Below are 18,765 nucleotides of genomic sequence, written 5' to 3' on the forward strand. Positions count from 1 at the left end.
CGGCTTTACTACTCGAATCTGTGACTTTCCAAACACTAAAACCTTTCCTTTCAAAAATAACATTAAGCTTAAAAAGAAAAAAAAAATCTACCCATGCGTCATAAAAAATTTAGTATCCCAGTGACGTTGGACATTTGAAAAAGCCGAGCGTGAGAAAAATTGCACCAAAAACAAATTTTCCAAAGTTTCTCACGCTTTAGAGTAATGGCACCCTGTGTTATTTTTCCATAATAATATGAGTCACTACTGCCATTTCTGTTTATTTTATTTCACCAGCTTAAATTGTAGCTCTCGAATAGTTTAAACAATACAGGGTGTTCCAAAAGGGGATAATCGAAGTACATGACTCATGAGTGGGATGGATATATGGGAAATCAATTTTGATTCTTGAGAACGTTTAACTTCCATGACTACACAAGGGACGCACCCCCTAACACATGTTATCACGATCATTGTAGAAGTGTTTTAGTGTTGACCCCTTAATTAGCATCGTCTGTTCAGCTTCTTATTTAAAATTAAGGGGTCATCTCTTTAGGGTAAAATGTCATAGAACATTTTCTAGTGAAAATCGTCCACTCTACTTTGGTGGTTGGTTCTACCACGCACCTTTTTGGAATAGCCTGTAGTTAAACATAAATTGAAACACGCTTTAAGAATATAGCACAAATATTAATCGAAATAAGTATGGTTTTATTATTTGTCCAAAAAGAATAAGTACATTTGTAATAACGAATTTGGTATTAATGATACAAAACGATAATTAACGTTAAACTAATTATATGTTCGAAACATGTTTATTTTGATCATTGATATGGGAATGGTGTAAGGAGTTTCTCGTTGTCCGGGTCCAAAACCAGTCTGTTTAAGTTGTTCACGTGAACCAAATTTATTTAATCCGCTTCTTTTTTAGTTTCTGTTCTGACATCACATCCATCGCGGCGCTAAACAGATCACGTGCCACTTCCGCGTTAGTCTCATTCCAAGCAGTTGTCTTTAAAATTACTTCTTTGTGAAGAACGATGAAATTAACGGCGACTTCTTTAAGTTTCGTAATTTCGTATTTTTTCGCCATTAGCAGAATTTCCACCGCGTTTTCCCTAGAGATTCGTCTTTCCAAACGTTCACCGCATATCTCTTGCAGATCTGTCATGGAACAGAGATAAGCGGCGTGTATCAATTTTTGGCAAATCTTGTCGATATTTGGTGGAATTTTTGCTGTGTAGATGAAATATAGTAAGTCGTAGACAGTTTCCGCGTCGAACACTGTCGTCCAGTCAATTACGTTTTCGTTGGCTTCCTTCATGTTGTTCGAGAACATCGTTCTAAAGTAACTGGATTTGGCTGCCAACAATACTTTGTGGCAGGGGAAGTCTCTCTCTTCCGTTTTGATGACGCAATCGCTTAAGAAGTTGTTGTTCATGAAATTACCGAGTTCCAATTGATTGATACAATCGATCATTTCGTCTTCGATGCCCAGCGTTACAATTAACAAGACTGGTAAAACGAGAGGTTTAAAGGATTCCTCAATTTCTCCCCAGTCAGCAAATCCGCAGAAAGAGAATTTACGGCAGTCGGGTCCTCTGAGCGTTAGTTGACACGAATAAGCTTTTCGCCATTTGTTGACGCAAATATCAACACTGCAGAAGGATTTGAAGTACTCTCTGTTATCATCGGTTGTATCCTTGCCAAATACATTAAGCCACGTTTCTGTCCAGTCAGCCGTAATCTCCCACGATCGACTTACTGGTTTGTTTTGGCTATTAAGGCACTTAGACTGAGTACTCCATGTACGCATTCTACCTTGCGAATTGATGCGAAACACGTGAGTTTGTTTCTTTAAGCGAAGCATGTCTCCGTTTTCAGAGGCTGAAGAACGAGAATTCTTCTTGGTGTCGTTGTTTTTGCTCGCACACATGTCTTGACGCTTTCAAATAATTGTTACGGTTTCCAGAATCAGCGATAAGATGAATAAGCGCTTGTCGAGAAATTCTATCATAAAGATACGATTAGAATTGATATAATAGTTCGTGTTTTGTAGTGCAACTAATCTCAAATGTACCTCGTCTTCGTCTAGCTCCGAGAGCGAGAGGTCTAGTAATTTTCTATTTTACGTTATTTCGTCGCAGACTTTAAAAAATGTATTGCAACACAAATTTTATTTTCCCCTGGGCCCTCTTTACTCAGACCACCCCTCTCCCGCTGTAAACTGGTCTCTAGTCTAAGCAATGCGACATATACAGTGCTGTGGAGAGAATTGGAACTAGAGGAAGTGGACCACTCTCATTACTGTCACACAAGGGAGGTTTTCCTAACACGTGGTCCACCCCCTGGAATAGTTATTTTTCCCTTAATTTTTACAACTTAATAGAATTCAAATGAATCAGAACCCTGGGTATTTTTCGATGTATCAGTAAGATACTTCAATAACTACGATACTACTAATCTACTCTCCAAGTCTTTTATCAATAGCCTATAGCTAAGTTACCTACATTTTGTGAAATATAGTTGACAATACCCCTTTCTTTGAATGCATTGCATTATGGGTAACCACGTAAGCTGCGATATATCTTTGCAGCTTGTCATGGCAGGTGTTTGCCTCTTACTTTTCATTTTAGTGTTCAAGAAAGATAAGGATCACACTATAGCACCTGTTTTTTTTAAATCATGGCAGCAAAAAGGGGAGTAGAAGGCTAGGCTGGAGTTTTCTCATTTTTAAAGTTTACCTCTAGGCTCTAAGCTTCCGGTGTGCGCGCGCGCTACTTTCTCTGTCCTCTTATTGGTCTAGTCCTCATCCCACTTAAATTAAACACCTGGGACCGTCAAAAGAGTTCAATGTTCGACAAAAGGGTAGGCAAACCACTAACACTTCTAGAACATGGTTTTGGTGGCCCTTGTAGATACCATTAAGTTCATAAGATATGTTCCGTTCCATAAGTTTGTTAATCTCTGGTAACTTAGAAACTGGAGCTTGTAATTTTGAAGTGATTGAAGTATAGGTCATAGATTCAGGGTAAAGCGAGGGACACCTGGTGAGGCGCTGGTGTCAAATTTGGTCTTAGTAAGTTCAGACTAAATAGGACCTAGATGGAACTTGGTCCTGCAAAATTAATTAACCACCCACCGAGTGTAGTTAGGACTTCAAGTGACTCGCTTCCGTCGTTCTCCTTCTCGAACTAGTTATCTCGAGGACTGTAAGTCTCTCAGTAGCATTACGAACTTGTAAAGGTAGTGTCGTCATACTTATGGAAGGAACTTATCTTATAAACTTAAACTTGAGAATTTTAAAATTATCATAAAAGTCGGGGTAATTTATATTGACTAAGCAAATGGTATTATTTTCTATTTAATAGTTTTGCGCCCATCCCGAAACTTCGAACAAGACCTTCTACCCGACCTTCGCTCGAACGAGACCTCCGGACACTCAGATTTCCAAATCAGTCGCGTCCTTGCTTCTGTTCTACGGATGGAAAAAGGTTACTCTATTGCACTCTGGAGCAAGGGACAGCCCGTTCGTACACGTAGCCAGTACAATCGTTCGGCATTTAGAAGAAGTCGGAGTTGAAGTCATGCAACAGTTGGCGTGGTCCGAGACGTACCATTACGGATATGATCGCAATCCTTTTGACAAACTAGTGGAAGATACCTACCGAGAAACACGAAGTAAGTTGGGTGTATTTATGACGTCATGATGGGCAGTGTTCATTGGGGGTCATCCAATCATAAACACTTCTTCAATATTCATTATAACTTGTGGGTTAGGGGGTGCGTGATGCATCCCTTGTGGGGGGCTCAATCAAAATCTAAGGGCTGCTCATAAATTGAAGTTACATTTAACATTTTCGATTCTCAAAATTCAGTTGATTTCCTATAGAACCATCCACGCATCCCACTCATGTATGTACCTATACTTCGGTCCTATAATTACCCACAACACCCTGTATAGTAATATACACCTAAAAAGACCTACTGCTGTCTATAGTTATTGACGTAGAGTAATTGGTCAGAGTGAAAGATAGAGCAGTATAAAAGAGAGAAAAAAAAAAACAGAAATAGTTTAGCTTGTCACAGTTATTGGACATCAAATTGGCAATAAAAGCTAGCGTCCAAGTGGTCATTTATTCCGTCCCGTCTTTCGTATTGGTCATTTGACGTCCGAATCTAGCTAGAGTTTTTATTTTCTGATAACTATGTTTGACAGCGTCAGTTGACACCATTAGAGGTGAAACTAGAAGGGTTTTCATGTCTTTACTATAACTGACAGGTGATATTGGATAGTTACTATTTTTTATGGAAGTCTGCAGTTATTAGTTACTCTTAGCATAAGTTCATAAGATATGTTCCATCGATAAGTTTGTTACTGGTTACAAACTGGAGCTTGTCACGAAGAAGTGATTGATGTAGGTCATAGATCCTGGTGAGGCGCTGTCAAATTTGGGCTTAGTAAGTTCAGACTAAATACATAGGACCTAGATGGAACTTGGTCCTGCAAAATTAATTAACCACCACCGAGTGTAGCTAGGACTTCAATTGACTCGCTTAATTGTCGTTCTCCTTAATTCTCGAACTAGTTATCTCGAGTACTGTAAGTCTCTCAGTAGCATTACGAACTTCTAGTGCTATTCATACTTATGGAAGGGACACTTATAAACTTATGCTCTTAGCATGCGACAAGTACTTCGTAAAGTCGTCTTTAATGGTCTGAGATCTTCTAGTTGGATGGATTGGTACTCGATGTCTCAAATTTATCGTTTTTATAGATCAATATAATCTCGTTTGTAAACCTGTTAATATTTTCCGTTTCAATGAGAATATCTAAAAGGTTGTCGATAAAATTGTAGGCAACTCGACACAAACTTAGGAAGTTTTGTAAACTTACGTTATACCAAACTCCAGGATTGCATACAGATAATTGGAATATTTTTCCTTGCCATATCGAATTAAATTTAGCGCGAGATTTGATTGATAAAAATTTGCACGTGATGTGGTAATATAGACTCGCGGGATGCCACGTGAATTTTGGTAACAAGAAGGTAACGAGGGCGTTACGCGATTGGTTCGAGGTGCTTTGGTAACAAGAAGGTAAGAAGGCTTGGCCTTACGTGATTGGTCGGAGGTGCAAATTTAAAATTATCCATGAAATCTCATCGAACTAATTTTAACTAAATTTTAAAATCATTCATGGGTATTTTCCTTAATGTTTCACTATGAAGATTGGTCTTATAATTAGCACCAAGAATCTAGTTGATATCCCATTTCACCCTACCTTTAAGGGCATCACCTATATATTGATTTTTCATTCCGAACACGGTGACAGCTTCCTAACTTTGCCACGAGCGTTTACTTTTTTTTAGTAGAAATATTTCGCTAAATCATTGAAGGTTTTCCCCTTTGGGTACAGAAGGCTAAACGACCTTATATCAGATTCCCACCATTATCCCGTTCAATACCTAATCGATCACAAGCGAACCAGTGGGTTATTCAACCCTCAAGACACCCCCATATTAACAGAAGTATATAATACTTCTCTTCGGGGGAAGTGTACCTAACGCAAAGCGGGTACCCTAATTGTAACATGATTCTTCAAAACCAACGAACATCAGAATGAACATTTATTATAGGCAAGGTTAATTGCTAAACCGACTCATGCACATACGCCATGTAAATAGTTAATTCCTCATCATTACTATACCTATAAGCGCTGCTTAACTATTTGCCAAGGCGCATGCATGCGCTTGTGTGTTAATTAATTTTTGTCCCACGTCAATTAAGACAATCAAGGTTTGTTGGTTAATTGATTGCTGCATTGGGATTTAGTAAATACCAAACAGTTATAGTTAATTCACCCTAGCACGGTGCGATAGTTAAATACCCATCTTAATTTAGTTTGATGAGCGGGATCGAGCAAATTAACAAAAAGGGTCTGTCTCCCTCGCCTGGGAAGAATCATTCATGTTACATAACTAAAGAATATTAAGAGCGTACAGAGTGGCTTTCACACTTCTTCAGTATTATCCCCTTCTGATATTACTTAGCTCTTCAAGCACTCACGAGCCAAAGGGCAGTAGTATTTCTTGAATAGTACTACTACCCAGGGCCCGGTTAACCCATTGACCGTAGAGTGTAAAAAATGTCCTCGGACAATGGCGATGAAGTCTCCTTCTTTGATGCCACATTAGATAAAGGAGGCCTCGCCTTAAAGAAGGCCTCGATATACATTTGTTAAATGTCAAACGCAGACTCTAGACAGGCCGTTTTAAAAAAGTCCTGACATAGTGGGCTGCTTACTGCAAAGTATGGTGTATGGTGGTGGTTTTGTTGTTGATAGCTTTAACAGAACTGTGTTCGATTTATATAGTAGCAAAGGCACACTATCGGGACGTTTTTTTAGTTTTCGGGCCGCCATTTTGTAAGATGGAGGAGGAAAAATCGAAGCCCAAAAGCTTACCATTAAGCTAATCTATAGGGTATAGGGAACCAATATACAAAATATTAAAGAAAATCGGTTGAAATACCCTGATGTTATTATATAAATAAGGTTTTTTACATTTTCGGTCGCCATTTTCAAGATGGCGGCAAATTGAGCCCCAAAACCCATAAGGCTTGTCTATACTATATAAAGAACCAATATATAAAATATTAACGAAATCGGTTGAAATACACAGACGTTATTCCATAAAGAAAGTTTTTTACATTTTCGGTCGCCATTTTGAAAGATGGCGGCAAATTGAAACCCAAAAGCCATATGGCCCATCTATACTATTAAGGGAACCTGTGTACAAAATATTAGAGAAATCGGTTGAAATATACAGACGTTATTTCATAAAGAAGGTTTTATTATACTTTTGGCTGCCATTTTTCAAGATGGCTGCGGATTGAAAAATATTTCTCAGTAAGTACCTACTACGTCAGAGTAACGTCCATGCAAAATTTCAGCCTTCTAGGTATTTAGGTAAAGCGATTTAGGCTGGGGGGGGGGGGGTTGATTATAAGTTAGTCAGTACTTTTGACTTTTATAGATATACACAAAAAGTTGCATTGTATACCACGAGGGGGCATTGTAAACGTTTTTTTCGTTAATTCAGAGACAAGCTGAATCGAGCCTCACTGCCTGTTATTCCTATTTGCCTTTGCTCATACCTTACTCTTAACTCATAATGAAAAAGGTTCGCTGTATTCACTCACTATCAAGTATCAACAGCATAAAAAAAAAACATTTTTTAAAAAAGAACTAAAAGTAATGCGAATTGCTTTACTTCCTTCCCCGGTCCGGAAATTAAATTAGTAGACCAAAAAATAGATCTTTACTAAACCATACTAGGCCTAAACATTTTATTTTTATACTACATGGAACCAGAAATACATACAGCTACTAGGAATGAATCATTGTGTACCCACCATTTTAATTTCTCAACGTATCTAGGCACGCTTTGTGGGAGGAGCTAGCTAGCTAGACTAATCATTGTGTATGACGAATTTTACTCATTTTACTAACCAATGAAACAACAGTTAGAAAGACACCATCAGAATTATTAATAGGCGTGACGGATAGTATGTATAAGTTCTCAAGCCCGACCCACAAAACCAGCATTGAAATTAATATGGAGCACAATAATTCCTAGTAGCTCTATGTATTCCTGATCGAACCTATAAATATAGGCAAAAGGAGATGATCTAAAAGGACATAGCTTTCCAGCTAACGAATGAGGGTATTGTGTGTCAGGTTATCTCTAACGAACGTCTCATCTGGAGTGTTCCTAAAACTTGATATCCCAAGGCTAGGCCGAATGTATTTACTGTAGAGTAAATGGTAGTTGAACACCCAAAGTTTTTCTCTACTAACATTTTTTCTCGGCGCCAACTAACATCAGCCGCGGAAAGCTGGGTCTCGCTAAAAAATTCCACCCCCCTTAAAAAAGGTACGAAACTTGTGATGAGCTTTTCGGCCAATAGAGACGTAGATCCTCTCGCGTAGATCTTAGGCGATCGAAGTTTACGTTATGGCGGAGCAAATTAGGTTTAAATTTATTAATTTAGAAATGGATAAAGGGCTCTCAAAACAAACTCAGAGTATTTCCGTGCCAGAAAAATATAATTCCGTCGGCTTCTAATTATGTCGAATTAATCACCCTCTTTAATAACGTTTGCACTCCACACGATACACCGTTGCCATAAAAAACGTAAACACCGTGGATGATACCTCCATGCTTGAACTTACTCGGATAAAAAAACTAACCCCGCCTGTTTTACTTCACTCTCCACCGCTGTGGAGCGCTGCTTCAAAAGCTCGTTCTCGGTCGTGGCCGATATTTTAGAAATTTTATCTCTCCATTCGCGCGAGCTCCGTTGGGAACTTTAAAAAGCTTAACGTCAGAACTTTCAGACACAGATGCTACGGCAAAAAATCTTGCATAGGAACTTGGTGTAAGATTATTCAACTTGTGATATAGGTTATCCAATTTAAAAAACTGTGCTTGTAACGTGAAAGAGTGAAAGAAAAAAAATTGAGAGAGATATATGTGTACAGGGTTTTCCAAAAAAGGGGGTGCATGCATCCCTTGTGGGGGCTCAATCAAAATCCAAGGGCTGGTTATAGAAGTTACATTTAACATTTCATCGATTCACTCAAAATTCAGTTGATTTCCCATAGAACCATCCACGCATCCCACTCATGTACCTATACTTCGGTCCTATAATTAGCCCCAACCCTTTTTGAATTGTAACAAACACCCTGTATAGAAATGAAATGAAAAGGACATTCACTGAAAAGTTGCGGACCACACTTTATTTTATTTCCTAAAGTACTCTTAGTTCCGTTTCTAGTTATTTTTTTTCTTTTTCAAGGCATTGTTATGTCGGAAGTGCTCTTATTGGGTGAAGCTTCATCTCATTAAAACGATTTAATACATCGAGTCAAGAGTCACTCGCTACTAAGTCCATTCTTCCGTAAAGCAAATCCTCCATATATAAAACATAAGTTTATACGTGATATGTTCCTTCCATAAGTATGAATGGCACTACCGATACAAGTTCGTAATTCTACTGAGAGACTTATAGTACTCGAGGTAACTAGTTCGAGAAGGAGAACGACAATTAAGCGAGTCAATTGAAGTCCTATAATACACTCGGTGGTGGTTAATTAATTTTGCAGGACCACGTTCCATCTAGGTCCTATTTAGTCTGAACTTACTAAGCCCAAATTTGACAGCATCGCCTCACTCACCAGGCGTATGTCGCTTTACCCTGAATCTATGACCTACTTCAATCACTTCAAAATTACAAGCTCCAGTTTCTAAGTTACCAGTGACAAACTTATCATGGAACATGTCTTATGAACTTATGATATAAGCGAAGAGATTCCGAGAAAGAAGTAATTTATTTGATATTAGGATTTCCTCTGAAGACTAAAAGTCACGATTTGAAATAAATTTTGAATCACGTTTATTGTAAATTGGGTTTTTTTATCTAATCTAAGTATAAAAATTTTTCATTTCAGTTTATTTGGTGCTTGGTTACTATTTTGAACATATTGGTCTCATGGTCAGTCTTCAAGAGAAGGGGCTATTGGACAGCGGCGAGTACTTTGTGGTTGGAATTGACGTGGAACAGTATGACCGTGATGCTCCAAGACGTTACTTAAAAGGTAACCTATTTTTGAGTTATTTCCATTCCCTTTTGACCGTAACCTGTGACCCCCATTGAGCCTAACCAAACGTATAATTTAGTCTAAGCTACACTGTAAAAAATAACCGTACTGTCTAGTACCTTTAAAGGTATTTTTCAATGCATCCCCAGACGTACCTATATAGGTACTACAAAATACCGTTGTTTAAGGGTACTATGAAATACCTCTTGAAGAAGGTACTTTTGAGGACTACAAGGTATTTTGTGATCCCGTAATGGGTATCATTTAAACCTCAACAAAGGTCGGAATAAAACTTTCAAATTGTGAAAGGTACTCCTTATTACCGAAAAGGGTACCTGTTAACACTCAAAAAGGTTCGATAATATACTTCTAAAGGTATTTTGTGCTACCGAATTAGGTGTCAAATAAAACCCACAAACAGGTCTAAATTATACTTTCGCGCCATCAAAAATATTTGCGCCACATTTGAAACTGGTAAACTTTCCTTAATTACCGCGGGCTTGAATCATTTTTAGACATGGTAAGCAATACACCACTTCGATGCAAATGAGACTGAAAGACACGATAGTAATATTTTCCTTCCATCTCAACTTTTAGTGTCTGTGTTGTGGGCTTACGGGATGAGGGTAAAATTTTGCCTTCCATCTCGCCTTTAAGTGTCTGCGCCATAGGCTTGCGGGGTCGTGAGAGTTCGCATAGTAAGCAAGGGATTAACCACTCTACATTTCCCGATACTATATTTAGCTTCCCCTTGTTAAGGAAGGTGTGATACTGTTATAGTGTAAAGGTAATTCAGGGTCACATATACATGGATATTTTCTGAATGGCGACTGAAGGCGTAAGCTCGGATTCAAACCTTTATATTAACTATGTAAGCCTTATATCATAATTGTATTGCCTTTAAATGATGTAACGTATGCTAGTGTACATAGCTGTCAAAGAAAATAATTAATGTTAATTATATGTAATTATATATTTAAGAAAAACCACTAGCTAGGAAACTTGAGATTGAAATTGAAATCTCGGGTAGAAAACCACTACCCAATTCTACCCTACCGAACCTATTCTTTATGGTTATTAATAATATTCCAACAGAGATTTCTTCTACGCTGTCATTACTAGTGCTACTGGTGAAGTAAACAGTTAGTGTTAGAGAATTGGGGCTTGAAGTATTATATCATGTATTTTACTTTAGTAGTGTTAATTATAATCAGCACGCCGGAACTAAAAACTCCCTCTAAAGGAGTCTGTTAAGTCCTTTTCTACTTCCAGGGTACGATAACATACCAGCAGAAGCGCAGAAACTCTAAAAGGTTTCATTATATACCTTATATTTCCAAAATACCTTTTTCGAAATCATTTAATACCCGCACTGTGAGACAACTAATAAAATACGTTCATGGGTACTAAAAAGGTCGCGGAGGTATTTTATAGTACCTTCAAAATACCTTTATTTTTAACAGTGTAACCTAACCTATAATTTAGTCTAAACTAACCTAACCTAACCTAAACTAGGTCTAAGCTAACATAACCAAAACTACTCCCAGGTTAAGCTTACCTAACCCAAAGTAACCCATTCCCAGGCTTAAGCTAAGCTAACCTAAACTAGCCCATTCCGAGGCTTAAGCTAACCTAACCTAAACTAGCCCATTCCGAGGCTTAAGCTAACCTAACCTAAACTAGCCCATTCCGAGGCTTAACCTAACCTAACCTAACCCTAACAAAACATAACCTAGCCTATTCCCAGACTTAACCTAAACTAGCCTATCCATAGGCTTAACCTAACCTATAACCTAAACCAAACAAAACATAACCTAACCTAACCTAAACACAATATGAACGATATGGGGGTCAGGTTGGCGTCCTGTCCCGATAATTTTCAATTTAGCGACAATAAATATTTCGATTAAAATTAAAATTTATTCTTGAACGATTTGCCAGGCCTTCTCCAAGACGACATTGACGTCTCAGCTCAGAGGGCTTTTCGATCTTACTTGGGCGTAGTGGGCAGCAGCCCAGTGGGCTTCGAAGATTTCAACGTCAAAGTTAACTACTACATGCAGATGCCCCCTTTCAACTTCCCCAATCCGTTGGTCAAAGTTGGCGGCATGAAGATGGTAAATAAATCCTTTTCTGTTTTTATATCCTTTTTTTTTCAAGTGTTCCTCGCCACTGACATTGATTTGCTATAGTCGAAGCTTTGTAACGTTTTAAGCCTTGGCAAGAATTAGGTGTTTAAGAGCTATTGATGTGAGCTTTTCTGGGTGCTTCTAGTTCGTAGTTTGAAGTATTTTATTTTTAGTTTTAGTATGAATGTTAGTTTTATTTACCAGTACTAGGTGTCGCGCTATACGTGAATCTAATATATTATACCAAGAAGTGATATCTAAATTATTAGGGAGAAGGTATAAATTCGCCACATTTATCATCTAGCTTTATCTCCAGTCCAAAACACGTAGGTCCGGAGTTAATAGACCTTTTCCCACTTATGGCCGCGCATGAGCAGTTGCAAGTTTGTTGCCACGAGTTTTACACTTCTATGGAGTTAACGTGTAAAATAAACTACGATGGACGTGTTTTAGAACGTTTTGTAATTTAAAATTAAAATAAAATGCCTAGTATTTAAACCGAGAGAGTAAAATTAAAACAATGTTAAGAAACAAACAGTTTTTAAGTTCTAATGGAAACGGTGGAATGATAATAGTTGGTTAAAACTCACTAAGCCTCGGCGACCGTATGAGATCAACGCGCTTCATCGGCGGATATCGCCGATCATGCCGTGCCGAGCCCGAAAGCGACGCGCTACCCCGCGTATAACACGCTCGTAAGCCTTGGCGCTCAATTTGGTCTGTAGAATATTATAAACTATCCCAATTTTACGTCTATCAAATGAATTCGATAAAATTTCACCTAGTTTAAGTTCAATTTATACTTTTACAACCATTAGTACAACACTGTTTTATAAAAATAAACTCGAATTCCTAACTAGTAAGGTAAAAGCAATGGGTACATATATACGTCTGGCAACAAACATTCTTTCTGCGCATGCTCACATCTCGAGAATTTTACCCCCCTTTTACCCCCGCTCTACCTGTGAAAAGGTCTATACCGGCACCTCTAAATTACAACCAGCCAGCATCTCATTGCTTCTTGAAAATTCACGTCAGCGCGACGCGAATGATAACGAAAATTACTTGTATTTTCCGACTGAGGAGAGGCCGCGAAATAGCCCGGTGGCCTCCTTTTACGTCCCCCCTTATATTTTGAAAGGGGACTGGGACTATGGCGCACGAATACTTAGGCATCGTATACCTTCTCCCTAATAAACTAGATATCACTTCTTGATTATTATAATCTTCTTGAAGTACAAATTAAAATATAATAATAATTGTAAGGCATTCCCAGAAAGATCAATTAGTACCTACTATAAAATTCAGATGAATTAATTACTGAATTGGTTGACTATATTAAAATTCGTCATATATAATGATTAGTCTAGCTAAATCTTCCCAAAAATTCCCCACATAGATACGTGGAGTGAAAATGGATGTAGTACACAATGATTCATAAAAATCAATATCACTCCGCCATTTTGAAAGTTCCCAAGCCGGTTAACTTTGACTTACCCAACTTGTTCTCATCTTGGAGGCATAGCCTTTGTTTCTACACAGAATATAATCTTGCCTTTCAAAAGTTTTCCGGTTTAGGCTAGTATGACTATGTCCTCATATGCACTAGGTATATTTTGGTTAGGGATTTTGCCAATATGTTTCTCTCTTGTTTTCCCAATGTACGTTACGTTTCCTTTCGCATCTTCTATGGATCTTGTTACGCAATATAGAAAAGTACATACAAGGTATAAGTGCACCTTAGGTGAAGGCAAGGCGGAGGTAGATGTAATATAAATGATCATAGATAAGAAAATAGTCCTTGCAAACTTAAAGTGGAATTTGGGTAGTGGGAGAGTTAAGTTGTTTGTTCTGGAGGTGTAGACAATTCCATTAGTTCCTGAAGAGAAGCGGTCCTGTAATTTTCTATAAAATCCTATATTTTTTTGAAGTGTCCTATATTATCCTATATAATTTAATGAAACATATGTCCTATAATATCCCATATTTTTTTTTGACTTAGTTTGGGAAGTTTTCGTGTATAGTTTAAATCCTATGTTTTTGAAGCCTGTCCTATATTATTATCCTATATAATTTCATGAAAGGTATGTCCTATAATATCTTATATTTTTTCGACTTAGTTTGGCTTAGTTTTCGTTTATAGTTTAGCATCAAATTTATCCTAAAATTTAGTTAACTCTTTTAAAATAGAGATGACATTTGACTATTGACATGTCCGAAATTGCTTCAAAGGCTCGCTCAGGATTTTTTATATATTATATCATTTAATTAAGTTCCTCCTATAAGGAATTTAAATTTCTGTCTGGTCTCTCTACCTTCTTGTTTAATGGAAGGGTCTATAGCTAAGCTAGTATAGATCGGCTTTACTCATTCATTGGAACAACAAAGATTTCCTCCTTCAATTGGCCAAATTATTATACCAGACTACCGTTGGTTCCCTTGGTCTAATATGTTCTGGTTCATTTGATGTTCTTCGAGTTAAAAATAATGATCTAAGCCTTGGTATTTTATACAGGAATTATACAGGGTGTTTCTGTTTATATAAGTCTGCATTCATAAATTAATTTAAGGGGGATGTTCTTTTGAGAATCGATTTTCAGTCCAAAATGTATGTTTGTCCTAAGGGACACTGTTTTCGATTTGATTTCAGTGTTTTAGGGATGACCCCTTAATTAAATTAAATTAGAAATCAGTTTCTTAATTAATTAAATTTAAGGGGTCATCCGTAAAATACTGATATTCCAATCTTAACTCGATTTGAAACAGTGTCACTTAGGACAAACAAAATGAAGTAACAGATAGAAGTTACATACAACCATTTTCGACTCAAAATTAATTTCCCAAAGAACATCCCCCTTAATTAATTTATGCATGCAGACTTATCAAAAACACCCTGTAGGCCTATATATTAACTTTCTCTTTTTTGAAATTTCTATAAAGTTACAAAGCTTTGAAATGGGTATAACAGCATCGTTTACTTAAGTTAAAACTAAAGAAATTTATTAAATCTCTTGCCTTGAGTTGCAATGAAAACTGCATCGTATACAATTCAATTTTGGGAAGAATTTTTCAAAGAGATTCGCCTCGTATTTCAGAATTTTATAAATTACGCAACAAAGACGTTGTAAATTAAGATATGACTTCAATCAATAGTAATAATAATAATAATAATCTAAGCTTGGTCTAGGAAGGGATATCAAAAGTAAATAGATATCAAAAAGTTAATAGCTTTAAGTCAATCATACCTTCCCGCCTGCATGCTATGTAAAATGAGTATCGAGTATCACGTGGCTTGCTTGTAACCAATAGGATGTTCGAATGACGTCATAGAAGCGACAAGAGATATTGGAAAGCAGTACAAATTACTGAGCATCATGGGAGTAAATTTAGGGCAATATCATTGGTAGCCGCGCTTACGTGATGGAAAATGGCGCCGTAGTAGTGCGAGTAATTGTTGAATTATGGTAAATTATATTAAAATACTAAAGTCTAAAACTGTAATTAGTTTCATAATGCCGCGTAAAAAACGATTTTAGTTTCGCCTTCGGTATCGACCCAGTGCAATTTTTATCTGAAACCTACGAATAATACCGCGTACTCTTCCATCATGTTGCAAACAAAGTTTTCAAACGTCCTTGGCTCTCCCAACATTGTAGTATTGTTTTACGTTCATCAGACTTTTTGTTTCACGAATTCGTCATAATCATATTCCTTATCCATTTTTCATATTACTATTTTATCACATTCCTAGGCAATCACATGTAGTCTTCACAGATTTTGTACTAGGCCTAGGCTATACTGTCACAGTCTCACAGCAGACAGCTGATTGAAATTACCTTTAGAACGCATGCGCGTCGATTAAACCATGGCCAACTTAGATTACCGGTGGTAGAAGGCCTGCCAACTTCACCCGAGCCCCATGTTAAAAAACGACTAGCAAAATCGCGATTTTGCTAGTCGTTTTTTAACATGGGGCTCGGGTGAAGTTGGCAGGCCTTCTACCACCGGTAATCTAAGTTGGCCATGATTAAACCTTCAACAACCCGCACTACTTTGTCTGAGCGGCGCTACACTAGATACGTTAGGTACATGTTAAGTGGTTCGCTAGGTGCTACGCCATTTGTGCGCTGCCGCGGAATAAGAGCGGGAGTCTCAACTTTCATAACGCGCCCATGCCGGGGAGATATTAACTTCTTGTTTATAATCTATTTACTTCTGGGGATATCCACACTAAGTCAACTCGCGACTTATTTACAGGTGGGACCCTTTACAATGCATAGAGGGGTGATGGCTAGCCCCTATGCCACAGCTAACCTACAGCGCCCTACACTAACTATTACCGTTAACCTCTGCAAGTTTTGATGGAGAGGAGAAACCGGGTTAGACCGCGGAGGAAAACTCCTTTTAACAAGTGGGGAGAGAACTTGCAAACTCTACGCAGAAGGATTTGTTCCCAGATTTTCACCCGGTGCCACAGTCCGGGATCGAACCCGGGATCCTCTTGCTGCGAGGCGAAAGCGCTAACCGCTACGCCACCCCATAGAGCTATTTCAGTGGGGGAAAAATTTCGTCTGCTACGAAAATTGGGTCTGCCTTTGAGAGTGTAGGGCGGACGTTTTGTGAGGGTTTTCTCTATGGGCAAATAGCATTGGTGACGTAGCCATTACCCCCTCTGAAATAGCTCTATACGGACCATCCAAATTTGGTACAGGACTGGTAACTTTGAAGCTATATCTAACGTCTTTGTTGACCATGTTCCGTCCTATCAATGTTCAATCTTAACCCTAACATTAAGCAGACGACACTGCATTCGACCCCACGTGCTTTCTTTATACATATTAGTTAAGCCTTTGTTTTTTCAAATTGAGAATAATGTCACGACTCACGAAGCTAGCCCATTGTGAAAATTGGTCTATTTCGCGCCAATTCGTATTTGCAATGCCACGTGCTTTCTTTATCAATATTAGTTAAGCCTTTGTTTTTCAAATTTCAAACTGCGCGTGCTTTAATAATTAAGATTAATGTCACGTGACTCGTAATATGATAAATCAATCCCGATTAATTTATACAAATCAGTTTTGAACTTTTCATCACCTCTAGATGGCGTTATTCAAATATTAACAACTTTGACAATTTTTTGGGCGTAACCCCTTTGAACCCTACAACCAAATTTGAAACTTTTGTATCACTCTCTAGTCCTAGTTCTCTAAAAGATTTTGCATTTCGAATTGAAGATGTTCTCGTTTGAATATAAATCGACCTATTACGTAAAGATGAATAAGGTTGTCTTATGTAAATTGCCTCGCTGTCAGACCGACCGACCGATGGTTTTCTGAACGTTAAATTTAAATACTGGTAATCCATGGAAATGGAAACTTCTTGCGGTTAAATACCTAATTTGTTATTATATTTAATTGACCAATCGGATAAGGCTGACGTTAATGAGCACTTGGTTTAATTGAGTTGGGTTAGTAAGTTCATCTTTGTAGCGTTTAAAAGTGGGTACAACTTGCTTTCGAATTTGATAACCTTGGGTTGGGCCATTTCTTGGGCCAAGTAACTTTTAAATGAGAGTCCATAGTTTACTTTAAATTGAAGACATTTATTTTACATTTGTATCGTTATATCAAGAAGCGATATCTAGTTTATTAGGGAGAAGGTATAAGATGCCTAAGTATTCGCGCGTGCCATAGTCCCAGTCCCCCTTTCAAACTACAAGGGGGGACGTAAAAGGAGGCCGGGCTATTTCGCAGCCTCTCCTCAGTCGGAAAATATGACTGTAATTTTCGTCATTCGCGTCACGCTGACATGAGTTTTCAAGAACCAATGAGATGCTGGCTGGTTGTAATTTAGAGGCGGCGGGGATTAACTCCGGACAGGCTACGTCTTTTGGACTGGAGATAAAGCTAGATTATAAATACGGAGGCGAATTTATACCTTTCCTTAATAAACTATAGATATCACTTCTTGGTCATACCCTACCCTAAAGTCGGCTAACAATATTGAACAATACGATGAGACATTCCTGCCTAAGTCTGTAATTCTTGATAACCCCGAATCCCTGGATTTAATCCACTTCTGATGGGACACCGTCATCCATTATCGATCCGGCTTCTCAACTTCCTACAATTTATCACATTTTCATCGTCAAAAAGGACCCAGATAAAAAAATAAAAAAAAAACCCCAAAACTGCGCACAGGATGACAATGGTCTTCAATCGTTTGTCAAAGCGAGACTTGAAGAGATGTACAAGTACGTTTTAACGTACGTGTCTTGTTAGGAAACGGAAAGACCGCGGCCGTGTCGTCTGTCTTCCTTCACCACAAAAAGGAAAAAAGGTATTACAAGAACAGGATCATCTTTAAAGGTTTCAAGACTTGGTGTTAACAGTCTGAGCAAAACCCTTTGGCACTTGAAGAAAGCCAAAAAGAATATTTTTTCGATATTTACTACCACACATAAAAATGTTCCCTAAACTTTTAAGGATCTGTCTAAACTACCCTTTCGTTTTCTTCCAAGTCTTGTTTGACTTTATATCAAAAGCAAATAGAAAAAATAGAAAGTAGTTTCGTCTGGGCATTGACTGTTAGGTAGCACCATCTCGTTAGTGACTTTTCTTTAGCCATAGCTCCCTCGAATTATGGTTTAATTACGCGTGATTGAGTGGGCTACACTTTAGCAGACGATATACTGATACTTTTTAGGATTCTTGGCGCAGGAATTGTTGGCATTTTTAATTCTTGTTAGCCCCTTTTTTAGCCATAGCTCCCTCGATCATGCCTTACAGCCTTTCTGAAGTGTAATTTGAGTGGGTCACACTTTAGCAGACGATATATGAAAAGTTTTAAATGATGTTCGGCTATTTTAGTAAATTAAAAAGTCTTTGGGTTCAAAAATCACCGTATTTGACTCGTTTTAAGTCGTCTGCTCTCGCGTCTGAACAGGGAAATTAACCTACCGTTGGCAACGTAAGACTTTGCTTCAGTCTAAAT

The 18,765-nt window shown here is 37.9% G+C and overlaps 1 protein-coding gene across 2 annotated transcripts in view; it reads left to right on the forward strand.

Moving 5' to 3' along the window:
• LOC149618362 (guanylate cyclase 32E) overlaps window positions 1-18,765 on the forward strand; it is a 166,875-nt gene that overhangs the window by 41,941 nt on the left and 106,169 nt on the right. For both annotated transcript variants that reach the window (XM_089854926.1, XM_089854927.1), the window contains exons 2-4: window positions 3,351-3,660; window positions 9,494-9,640; window positions 11,585-11,760. In XM_089854926.1, the coding sequence (XP_089711052.1) occupies window positions 3,351-3,660; window positions 9,494-9,640; window positions 11,585-11,760 (633 nt within the window). The remainder of the gene's footprint in view (window positions 1-3,350; window positions 3,661-9,493; window positions 9,641-11,584; window positions 11,761-18,765) is intronic.

Source organism: Phalangium opilio, unplaced genomic scaffold, assembly GCF_054372755.1.
Source record: "Phalangium opilio isolate 3A_F unplaced genomic scaffold, DU_Popi_V2 ptg000209l_1, whole genome shotgun sequence".
Taxonomy (NCBI): domain Eukaryota; kingdom Metazoa; phylum Arthropoda; class Arachnida; order Opiliones; family Phalangiidae; genus Phalangium; species Phalangium opilio.